At 54.2% G+C, this 11,813-nt stretch overlaps 1 protein-coding gene across 4 annotated transcripts in view; it reads left to right on the top strand.

Moving 5' to 3' along the window:
* Positions 1-267: 267 nt before the first annotated feature.
* The window catches only part of KALRN (kalirin RhoGEF kinase), a 282,007-nt gene continuing 270,461 nt past the window's right edge, over positions 268-11,813 (top strand). The window contains exon 1 of one of the 4 annotated variants that reach the window (XM_066575309.1): positions 268-506. In XM_066575309.1, the coding sequence (XP_066431406.1) occupies positions 434-506 (73 nt within the window). In that variant the 5' untranslated portion in view covers positions 268-433. The remainder of the gene's footprint in view (positions 507-11,813) is intronic. The other 3 variants (XM_066575304.1, XM_066575305.1, XM_066575303.1) reach the window with 3 other exon arrangements.

The following is an 11,813-nucleotide window of genomic DNA, read 5'->3' as shown; positions in this document are numbered from 1 at the left end:
GGGGGTCTGGCTCTGTTACCTCATGTAGAGGGGGTCTGGCAGGCACACTGCGCAGCTCCTCCACAGCTCGGTGGCCGCTGCTCGGATGGGAGGGAGCGGCTGCCTCCTCTGTAGTCCCCACGGTCGGAGGGGCGAAGGCAGCGGGGCTTCTACCTGAAGAGCCGGAGAGCTGCTCTTCTGCACTGACTGGTCCGGCTGAGGAGAGGCGCCCTCACCAGCTCTACCCCCAGGATGTGACCGTCACATGGTGGCAGGAGGAGGGGGGAGCAGGATGTGAACAATAGGAGGAGGAGGGAGGCAGAGACTGAGCTGCTCCGGGCGGCTCTGCATCTCAACGCTACACAGAGATGGAGCCGGGGAGCGCCCCTCACTGACCGCACACACCGTGGAGCCCCCCGGAGGACCCAGCTCCCCGGCCCCGGCGGCTGCAGCCATGAACGCGGCGGAGGGCACGGAGGATGGCGGCGGCGGCACTGATTCCGAGGTGGACGCGTTTTTCCGAACAGGTAGAAGGGGAGGCCCGGGAGGGGGCAGTGCGGGGGGCAGGAGGGGCAGCGGGGGGTCCTGCGCCTGAGAGAGGGGCTGCTGCTGTTGAATGGACAACACCCCCGCCCATACAATGTATGACGACCCCCACTGTACCATGTATGGCTGCCCACCAGACAATGTATGATGACCCCCACTGGATAGCTACCCCCCACCAATTGACTGTCCCACTAGAAAATGTATGATACCCCCACTGTACACCATAGAATATACGACTACCCTCACCATACACCAATTACTGCCCCCGCGTATAACGTATGACTACCCCACTGTCTCCCCCGTCTGTGATGAATCTGCTCCCAGCCTGCCAAAGATTAATAATCCATAGAGTGCCCCTCAGAATAACATATCCTATCCTCAGTGTATCCAGACTGTATCCCCCCCAGTAAATGTATCTTTTTCTTGGTGTATCCAGACTGAATCCCCCAGTATAATGAATGATATCCCTCGGTGTATCCAGACTGTATGCCCCAGTATAACGTATCATATGCCTCGGTGTATCCAGACTGTATCCCCCAGTATAATGTATCATATTCATCTGTGTATCCAGACTGTATCCCTCGGTGCATCCAGATTGTATTGCCCCAGAATGGCATATCATATCCCTCTGTGTATCCAGACTGTATCCCCCAGTATAATGTATCATATCCCTCGGTCCATCCAGACTGTATTGCCCCAGAATAGCATATCATATCCCTCGGTGTATCCAGACTGTATGCCCAGTATAATGTATCATATTTATCGGAGCATCCAGAATGTATTGCCCCAGAATGGCATATCATATCCCTCTGTGTATCCAGACTGTATCCCCCAGTATAATGTATCATATCCCTCGGTCCATCCAGACTGTATTGCCCCAGAATAGCATATCATATCCCTCGGTGTATCCAGACTGTATGCCCAGTATAATGTATCATATTTATCGGAGCATCCAGAATGTATTGCCCCAGAATGGCATATCATATCCCTCTGTGTATCCAGACTGTATCCCCCAGTATAATGTATCATATCTCTCGGTCCATCCAGACTGGATTGCCCCAGAATAGCATATCATATCCCTCGGTGTATCCAGACTGTATGCCCCAGTATAATGTATCATATTCATCGGAGCATCCAGAATGTATTGCCCCAGAATAGTGTATCATATCCCTCGGTGTATCCAGACTATATCCCCCAGTATAATGTATCATATCCCTCGGTGTATCCAGACTATATCCCCCAGTATAATGTATCATATCCCTCGGTGTATCCAGACTATATCCCCCAGTATAATGTATCATATCCCTCGGTGTATCCAGACTGTATCCCCCAGTATAATGTATCATATCCCTCGGTGTATCCAGACTGTATCCCCCAGTATAATGTATCATATCCCTCGGTCCATCCAGACTTTATTGCCCCAGCATAGCGTATCATATCCCTCGGTCCATCCAGACTGTATTGCCCCAGAATAGCGTATCATATCCCTTGGTGTATCCAGACTGTATGCCCCAGTATAATGTATCATATCCCTCGGTGTATCCAGACTGTATCCCCCAGTATAATATATCATATTCATCGGTGCATCCAGAATGTATTGCCCTAGAATAGCATATCATATCCCTCGGTGTATCCAGACTGTATCCCCCAGTATAATGTATCATATCCCTCGGTCCATCCAGACTGTATTGCCCCAGAATAGCATATCATATCCCTCGGTCCATCCAGACTGTATTGCCCCAGAATAGCATATCATATCCCTCGGTCCATCCAGACTGTATTGCCCCAGAATAGCATATCATATCCCTTGGTGTATCCAGACTGTATGCCCCAGTATAATGTATCATATTCATCGGTGCATCCAGAATGTATTGCCCCAGAATAGTGTATCATATCCCTCGGTGTATCCAGACTGTATCCCCCAGTATAAGGTGTCACATCTCTCGTTGTATTTAGACTGTATCATCCCCCGAATAATGTATCATATTCCTCAGTGAATCCAGACGGTGCCCTCCATTATAATGTGTCATATCCCTCAGACAGTATCCCTCAGTATAACATATCCTATCCTCAGTGTATCCAGACACTATCCCGTGTATCTTTGCTCCTTCATATTGTATGTATCACTGTGTGCCCCCCTCCCAATTATGTACAAATAACCTCCCAAAGACCTTCCATGTCTGGGTGTCTGAACCCCAGTGTCCACTGGGACGATGCCTCCATCATCCCCATGTGGAATATACCAGCTCCGCCATCATCTCGTGTTCAGTGTGTATGACTGCCACTTATAATAGACATGACAGATCTATGACCTCGCATTGTGGAATACCGCCTATATATCCCAAATCGGATCCAAGTGCCCCTATATACAGTGATCCCCCTTCTCTCATATTAATGTGCCTCAATATACAATAATTCCCATCCTCTCATGCATAAGGGGGTGTGGATGTATCTGCTCTGGCGGTATCGGTTACCTTACTAGGGGGGGGGTCTGGCGGTATCGGTTACCTAAGGTATAGGGGTGGTGGTAGTGGTATCGGTTACCTCACGTATGGGGGAGGTTTGGCGGTATTGGTTACCTCACGTATGGGGGGGAGGGGCGGCTGGTGGTATCGGTTACCTCACGTATGGGGGGGAGGGGCGGCTGGTGGTATCGGTTACCTCACGTATGGGGGGGGGGGGTTCTGGCTGTATCAGTTACCTCACATATAGGGGGGGGTCTGGCTGTATCAGTTGCTTCACGTGTGGGGTGGGTCTGGCTATATCAGTTGCTTCACGTGTGGGGTGGGTCTGGCTATATCAGTTGCTTCACGTGTGGGGTGGGTCTGGCTATATCAGTTACCTCACGTATGGGGGGGGGGGGTCTGGCTGTATCGGTTACCTCACGTATAGGTGGGGGGTCTGGCTGTATCGGTTACCTCACGTATAGGTGGGGGTCTGGCTGTATCGGTTACCACACGTATAGGGGGGGGGGTCTGGCTGTATCGGTTACCACACGTATAGGGGGGGGGGGTCTGGCTGTATCGGTTACCACACGTATAGGGGGGGGGTCTGGCTGTATCGGTTACCACACGTATAGGGGGGGGGGGCCTGGCTGTATCGGTTACCACACGTATAGGGGGGGGGGGGTCTGGCTGTATCGGTTACCACACGTATAGGGGGGAGGGGGTCTGGCTGTATCGGTTACCACACGTATAGGGGGGAGGGGGGTCTGGCTGTATCGGTTACCACACGTATAGGGGGGAGGGGGTCTGGCTGTATCGGTTACCACACGTATAGGGGAGGGGGTCTGGCTGTATCGGTTACCACACGTATAGGGGGGGGGGGGGTCTGGCCGTATCGGTTACCACACGTATAGGGGGGGGGGGGTCTGGCCGTATCGGTTACCACACGTATAGGGGGGGGGGTCTGGCCGTATCGGTTACCACACGTATAGGGGGGGGGGGTCTGGCCGTATCGGTTACCACACGTATAGGGGGGGGGGTCTGGCCGTATCGGTTACCACACGTATAGGGGGGGGGGGGGTCTGGCCGTATCGGTTACCACACGTATAGGGGGGGGGCCTGGCTGTATCGGTTACCACACGTATAGGGGGGGGTCTGGCTGTATCGGTTACCACACGTATAGGGGGGGTGTCTGGCTGTATCGGTTACCACACGTATAGGGGGGGGGGGGTCTGGCTGTATCGGTTACCACACGTATAGGGGGGGGGTCTGGCTGTACCGGTTACCTCATGTGTAGGGGGGGGGGTCTGGCTGTACCGGTTACCTCATGTGTAGGGGGGGGGGTCTGGCTGTGCCGGTTACCTCATGTGTAAGAGGGGGGGGGGGTCTGGCTGTACCGGTTACCTCATGTGTAGGGGGGGGGGTCTGGCTGTACCGGTTACCTCATGTGTAGGGGGGGGGTCTGGCTGTACCGGTTACCTCATGTGTAGGGGGGGGGGGTCTGGCTGTACCGGTTACCTCATGTGTAGGGGGGGGGGGGTCTGGCTGTACCGGTTACCTCATGTGTAGGGGGGGGGGGTCTGGCTGTACCGGTTACCTCATGTGTAGGGGGGGGGGGTCTGGCTGTACCGGTTACCTCATGTGTAGGGGGGGGGGGGGTCTGGCTGTACCGGTTACCTCATGTGAAGGTGGGGGGGGGGGGGGTCTGGCTGTACCGGTTACCTCATGTGTAGGGGGGGGGGGGGGTCTGGCTGTACCGGTTACCTCATGTGTAGGGGGGGGGGGGGGTCTGGCTGTACCGGTTACCTCATGTGTAGGGGGGGGGGGTCTGGCTGTATCGGTTAGCTCGTGTAGGGGGGGGGTCTGGCTGTATCGGTTACCTCGTGTGTAGGGGGGGGGGTCTGGCTGTATCGGTTACCTCGTGTGTAGGGGGGGGGGTCTGGCTGTACCGGTTACCTCATGTGTAGGGGGGGGGGGTCTGGCTGTACCGGTTACCTCATGTGTAGGGGGGGGGGGTCTGGCTGTACCGGTTACCTCATGTGTAGGGGGGGGGGTCTGGCTGTACCGGTTACCTCATGTGTAGGGGGGGGGGGTCTGGCTGTACCGGTTACCTCATGTATAGGGGGGGGGGGCTCTGGCTGTACCGTTTACCTCATGTGTAAGGGGGGGGTCTGGCTGTACCGGTTACCTCATGTGTAGGGGGGGGGGGTCTGGCTGTACCGGTTACCTCATGTGTAGGGGGGGCTCTGGCTGTACCGGTTACCTCATGTGTAGGGGGGGGCTCTGGCTGTACCGGTTACCTCATGTGTAGGGGGGGGGGGGGGGGTCTGGCTGTACCGGTTACCTCATGTGTAGGGGGGGGGGGGGTCTGGCTGTACCGGTTACCTCATGTGTAGGGGGGGGGGGTCTGGCTGTATCGGTTAGCTCGTGTAGGGGGGGGGGTCTGGCTGTATCGGTTACCTCGTGTGTAGGGGGGGGGGTCTGGCTGTATCGGTTACCTCGTGTGTAGGGGGGGGGTCTGGCTGTACCGGTTACCTCATGTGTAGGGGGGGGGGGGGGTCTGGCTGTACCGGTTACCTCATGTGTAGGGCGGGGGGGGGGTCTGGCTGTACCGGTTACCTCGTGTGTAGGGGGGGGGTCTGGCGGTATCGGTTACCTCGTGTGTAGGGGGGGGGGGGTCTGGCTGTATCGGTTACCTCATGTGTAGGGGGGGGGGGTCTGGCTGTACCGGTTACCTCATGTGTAGGGGGGGGGGGGGTCTGGCTGTACCGGTTACCTCGTGTGTAGGGGGGGGGTCTGGCGGTATCGGTTACCTCGTGTGTAGGGGGGGGGTCTGGCTGTACCGGTTACCTCATGTGTAGGGGGGGGGGGGGTCTGGCTGTACCGGTTACCTCATGTGTAGGGGGGGGGGGTCTGGCTGTACCGGTTACCTCATGTGTAGGGGGGGGGGGGTCTGGCTGTACCGGTTACCTCATGTGTAGGGGGGGGGGGGTCTGGCTGTACCGGTTACCTCATGTGTAGGGGGGGGGGGGGTCTGGCTGTACCGGTTACCTCATGTGAAGGTGGGGGGGGGGGTCTGGCTGTACCGGTTACCTCATGTGAAGGTGGGGGGGGGGGGGGTCTGGCTGTACCGGTTACCTCATGTGTAGGGGGGGGGGGGTCTGGCTGTACCGGTTACCTCATGTGTAGGGGGGGGGGGTCTGGCTGTACCGGTTACCTCATGTGTAGGGGGGGGGGGGTCTGGCTGTACCGGTTACCTCGTGTGTAGGGGGGGGGGGTGTCTGGCTGTACCGGTTACCTCATGTGTAGGGGGGGGGGGGTCTGGCTGTACCGGTTACCTCATGTGTAGGGGGGGGGTCTGGCTGTACCGGTTACCTCATGTGTAGGGGGGGGGGGTCTGGCTGTACCGGTTACCTCATGTGTAGGGGGGGGGGGGTCTGGCTGTATCGGTTAGCTCGTGTTGGGGGGGGGGGGTCTGGCTGTATCGGTTACCTCGTGTGTAGGGGGGGGGGTCTGGCTGTACCGGTTACCTCGTGTGTAGGGGGGGGGGGGTCTGGCTGTACCGGTTACCTCGTGTGTAGGGGGGGGGGGGGTCTGGCTGTACCGATTACCTCGTGTGTAGGGGGGGGGGGTCTGGCTGTACCGGTTACCTCATGTGTAGGGGGGGGGGTCTGGCTGTACCGGTTACCTCATGTGTAGGGGGGGGGGTCTGGCGGTATCGGTTACCTCGTGTGTAGGGGGGGGGGGGTCTGGCTGTATCGGTTACCTCGTGTGTAGAGGGGGGGGGATCTGGCTGTATCGGTTACCTCGTGTGTAGAGGGGGGGGGATCTGGCTGTATCGGTTACCTCGTGTGTAGAGGGGGGGGGGGGATCTTGTTGTATCGGTTACCTTGTGTGTGTGGAGGGGTGGGGGTCTGGCTGTATCGGTTACCTCGTGTGTGTAGAGGGGGGGGGGGTCTGGTTGTATCGGTTACCTCATGTCTTGGGGGGGGGATGTCTGGCTGTATTGGTTACCTCAAGGTAATGTGCTCCCAATATACAGCAATCCTCCTCTCAGATATTAGTGTGCAGTAATATTCATCGCACCCCATGATATATAAAAATATCCCCCTTGTAATGTTTATACAGGGTCGGCCACGGTGAAGTAGGCTGGCACCACACTGTTGTGAAAGCTGTTTAATAGAAAATCTGGCATTGTTGCCCCTAGCAACCAATCACAGCGCAGATTTCATTGCTTAAACTGGTGAGGTAAAATGAAAGCTGCGCTGTGATTGGTTGCTAGGGGCAACAATGCCAGATTTTCTCTTAGACAGCTTTCACAACAGTGTGGTGCCGGCCTACTTCACCATGGCCGTCCTGTATATTACACTCATTGTCAGTAAGAATCTAGGACCAAGGAGGAGTTGTGATGTAATAAGAAATGTCTGTGTGATTGTAACGCTGATAGGGTCATTAATTGTGGAGAACCGACCCCTTGTATGGAGGCTCTAGTACCCTGTTGTACCGCCTCTAGCTTGGATACAAGATGTGATACAGGCGGCATGGAGGCTCCAGTACCCTGTTGTATCGCCTCTAGCTTGGATACATGATGTGATACGGGCGGGCATGGAGGCTCTAGTACCCTGTTGTACCACCTCTAGCTTAGATACAAGATGTGATACGGGTGGGCATGGAGGCTCTAGTACCCTGTTGTACCGCCTAAAGCTTGGATACAAGATCTGATATGGGGGGCATGGAGGCTCTAGTACCCTGTTGTACCACCTCTAGCTTGGATACAAGATGTGATACGGATGGGCACGGAACCTCAAGTATCCTGGTGTACCATTTCTAGCTTGGATACAAGATGTGATACGGATGGGCATGGAGGCATACCGGTTCTATATGGATCCTACGGTATATCTCTCCACATTTGCTGTAACTCAGCCTCTAAATTATGTAAACTTGTAGGCTGTCGCAGTTGGCATCCCAGATGGTCCCCTACATGTTCTATTGGTGATAAATCTGGCGACCAGCAGCCACGGAAGTGTGACAATGTTGTGGGGGCTCCTGTGACCCCCTTGTGTGTGCGGGGGGTCCCAACACCTCCTAACAGTCTGGTCAGACGCTCCTCTCTACTGGTGGTCTGTAGGGGGCGTCCTGAGCCCGGTCACCTTGTGTGCCCCCATGCACTGGTCCCAACACCTCCTAACAGTCTGGTCAGATGCTCCTCTCTACTGGTGGTCTGTAGGGGGCGTCCTGAGCCCGGTCACCTTGTGTGCCCCCATGCACTGGTCCCAACACCCCCTAACAGTCTGGTCAGACGCTCCTCCCTACTGGTGGTCTGTAGGGGGCGTCCTGAGCCCGGTCACCTTGTGTGCCCTCACACATCCACTGGTCCCAACACCTCCTAACAGTCTGGTCAGAACGTCCGGTGGGGGACAATTCATGGATACGACCATCCGGCTTCTCACATCCCAATAATGCGCCCCTCTCAGACTCTGGTAACGGGGTGACATCTCTTCTCTGCATCGTAGAGAAGTCTAGTGGCCAACAAGCGGAAGAAGAGGTCACTACACATAAGGGGCCTCTGAGAGCCTCTTATATGGCAGGGGGGGAACCACTTTTAGGGCCTCCTTCTACCACTATTACTGGAGATGTAATTGTATTCTGAGTTTTGCAGCAGAATAACAAGTTGCTTTTGACAAAGACTGTAGATGAACTGCTCCGTATTTCACCGCAGACATCTGGCGCTTCGCACAGCGGTGCTCGGTCTCGGCCCCATGTTGCGGTTGTGGTGTTTACGGTTGGTATATCGCTGTACTGGTGACATCACTGGTAGATTTATGAAACTGTCTAATAGGTAACTTACCTTGTTGTCCATGGCAACCAAGCCCAGCTCTTATTTTGTATTCTGCTGTGGTTAAATGAAAGGTGCGCTGTGATTGGTTGTTATGGGCAACACAGACAGTTGTTTTTTTTTTTACAAACCTGCCCATTAGCGTGTAGTCATGAGTCCGGGCCGGTTACCACTGGCAGCAAGTCCGACTACAGTAGCAGAACAGCAGATGAACCTTAGTGCAGCCAACTTAATGGGGTCCGATGCGGCAGCACTAGCGGACGTGGCTGTAACGTGGTAATGGGGGGCAACCATGTGCCAGGAGGTGCCACAGCCCTCATATATGGTATTGTGTGCCCATCGTCTTCTTGTATATGCCATGGCCGCTCGCCCCGTGTGCGGCTCATCCTCCTGTTAGTAGTCCTTGTTCACACAGGCTTATTAGTGTCACATCTGATTTCTCGTGGGGCCCTCCGCAGTCTGATGTGGATCTGTGGGGGTTTCGCCCCTGTTGATCTGCACAGACATGTTAATTCTGCACTATTGATGTGGGTTTTGCCGCTGATTCATAGCAGACTTCACCCCTTTAATTAACCCTTTCCCATCCACTGTTTGACCTCTGAAGACATTATGATTTAAGGCTGTACAGCTCCAATGCTGGAAGACGCCCGTCGGGGTTCTCTTACTGTATATTGCCAGCCTCTCTGCTGTCGGAGCCTATACAACGTGTCACCTCATGCAGTACTGGCTTTAGCCAGCAGATAGCGCTGTTGTATAACGGCAGAAAAAGAGTAAGCCCCTTAGGAAAACCCGGATACAAATTGGATTGGAAAGGGTTAAAAGGGGGAAATTAGCTGTGAATTCACGTCAAAAAACGGCTTAAAAATCCACAAGAATGGTACAAATTTTGTTGCTAATTTTCCACTGTAGAAAATCTGCTCCGTGTGAACGTGCGCTCGCGGCGCGTCGGGCTCTGCTGCCGGTTCGGGCCGAATCTTTGTCCCTTCGACCTTGGACTTGTCTCTTAGACCGTGGCAGATTAGCGGTTATCTCGGCTGTGCTTGTCTGCTGTTTACATGTCATTAGCGGTTGCTTTCGTCCTGTTGTCCTCTGCTGCGTCTGTTATGAGATAGTCTGCAGCGGCACGAGGCTCAGAAACCTCCTGATGATCCGAGAATCCGTAGTAACAGATGCCGGCCGTTTGTGAAGAGCTGCAGGTCATTGCAGAGTACGGCCCGGATGCATATATGATGTATCTGCACGTGTCGCACATATACGTGTATTCCGTGCCTCATTTATATGGATCAGCCGTGTTAGTATCTGTTACATGGATACATTGTAAACCCTCAGGGCCTTCTATTAACCCCCTCAGTGCTGTCCATCAGTTGGACGCCGACTTTTATTGCGCTATTTCTGTCCTTCATGATGATGCATTCAGTTACATTTTCGTGTTACGCAGACGGTAGTAATAACTCTTGGCTGAATGGCGGCATCTCAAGTCACTTGACCCTCACGCCAGCATCACGTGACTTGACTCATCGCCCTCGTTGGGAGGGCGATTAGTTTTATCATTGACCGTTATGTTCGTTTTCAGATTTGCGAATATTGTTCAAGTTTCTCAGAATTGCGCATTTATCAGAGTAGTTTAGGAGATGACGGCTTAACTCAGGTTGTTTTAGGGACAGTTTTGATAAATGAGGCCCAGTGTCCTTATATCTGGAGAGTTGTGATGTCACATGGTGCAATCAGTATCCGTATAGATTGGAGTCTTGGGACCATCATGCTTTGCTGCATGTTTGTACATTCAAATGTAGTGAAGATGCCCTCCCTTCTTGAGGCCCCTCCCCTTGCAGAGGCTCCTCCCCTTATGTGCAGCAGCTTCATGATAATCTCCTTTTGTTTTTCTCCCTGGGGTTTAGTGTCTTGTAGTTTATAATCTTCTCTGTAATGTAAGCATCTCTCTGGCTTCCTGTTGATCCTGCGCTCATACACAGTAGTCCATCTGAAGAAGGAGAGCTGCAGTGTAAAGCATAGAGGAGCAGACAGGAGGTGGGTTTCAGGCTGTCTCTGACTCCACTACACAATGAAGCTGAATATTAATGTAAATGGCTAAAGGGGTTGAATCATGACTATAAAAACTTTTATTGGACCCGCTATAAAATTAAATAGATCATACTCCCCACTCCTCGGACCACCAAAGCTGAGCTGTGCGGCTCACATTGTCCTGGCTTCTAGGTAGATAGGGCCGAGCAGAAGCATGTGACTGTTGTGGCCAATCAGAGGCCATAGCGTCATTGTCGGCACTCTTAACATCAGCGCCATGATGCCAGGAGTTTGGGGACTTGATACTGTGGCCTCTGATTGGCTGCAGTGGTCACGTGCTTCTGTCCGGCAATCTACCCGTAAGATGGGGCAGTGTGAGCCGCTCCGCTTCGGGGGTCCAAGGAGAAGGGAGTATATGATCTATAATTTATTTTCTTTATTTCATAGCGGGTCCAGCTGCTGCATGAAGCCTCGTGGACAGCGGACTGCTGACATTCACCTTTGTTGTAGAGTAAGGCCTCCTGTCCACGGGGAAAATCAGGCCCGCTGCAGATTCTTCATGCAGAATCCCACAGCGGGTCCCTCCTTTCTCGCGGACATGAGGCCTAAAAGAAGAATTACTTACCTGTCCGGACGCTGCGGATCTCTCCTCCGTCGCGGCCGGCTCTTCTTTCTTCGGCCTGGTGGATGTGCTCGGCACGCTGGCAGCATGCCGGACGCATGTGCTGTGCACTCTATTTTTTTTTTTTTACTCCTGCTCTCCCGCGCCGGAGAGCAGGAATTCAGCTGCGGGTGTGCCGCGGATCCAGACAGCTTCCACAGGCATCAATAGAAGCCTGCGGGAGCCCCGCACTAAAATGGAGCATGCTGCGGATATTTTCTCGCACATGCAATCCGCGCCTCAAGGGAAAATGACATCCGCAGGTATTTAATTACTTGCGGGTGTCCAATGCATCCCTACGGGGCGCGGATCACACTGCGGGAGA

The sequence above is a fragment of the Eleutherodactylus coqui genome, chromosome 8 (genome assembly GCF_035609145.1).
Source record: "Eleutherodactylus coqui strain aEleCoq1 chromosome 8, aEleCoq1.hap1, whole genome shotgun sequence".
In the NCBI taxonomy this organism is placed as follows: domain Eukaryota; kingdom Metazoa; phylum Chordata; class Amphibia; order Anura; family Eleutherodactylidae; genus Eleutherodactylus; species Eleutherodactylus coqui.
Note: the sequence above shows the minus strand (reverse complement) of the source record. Positions and strands in the feature narration are given on the sequence as shown.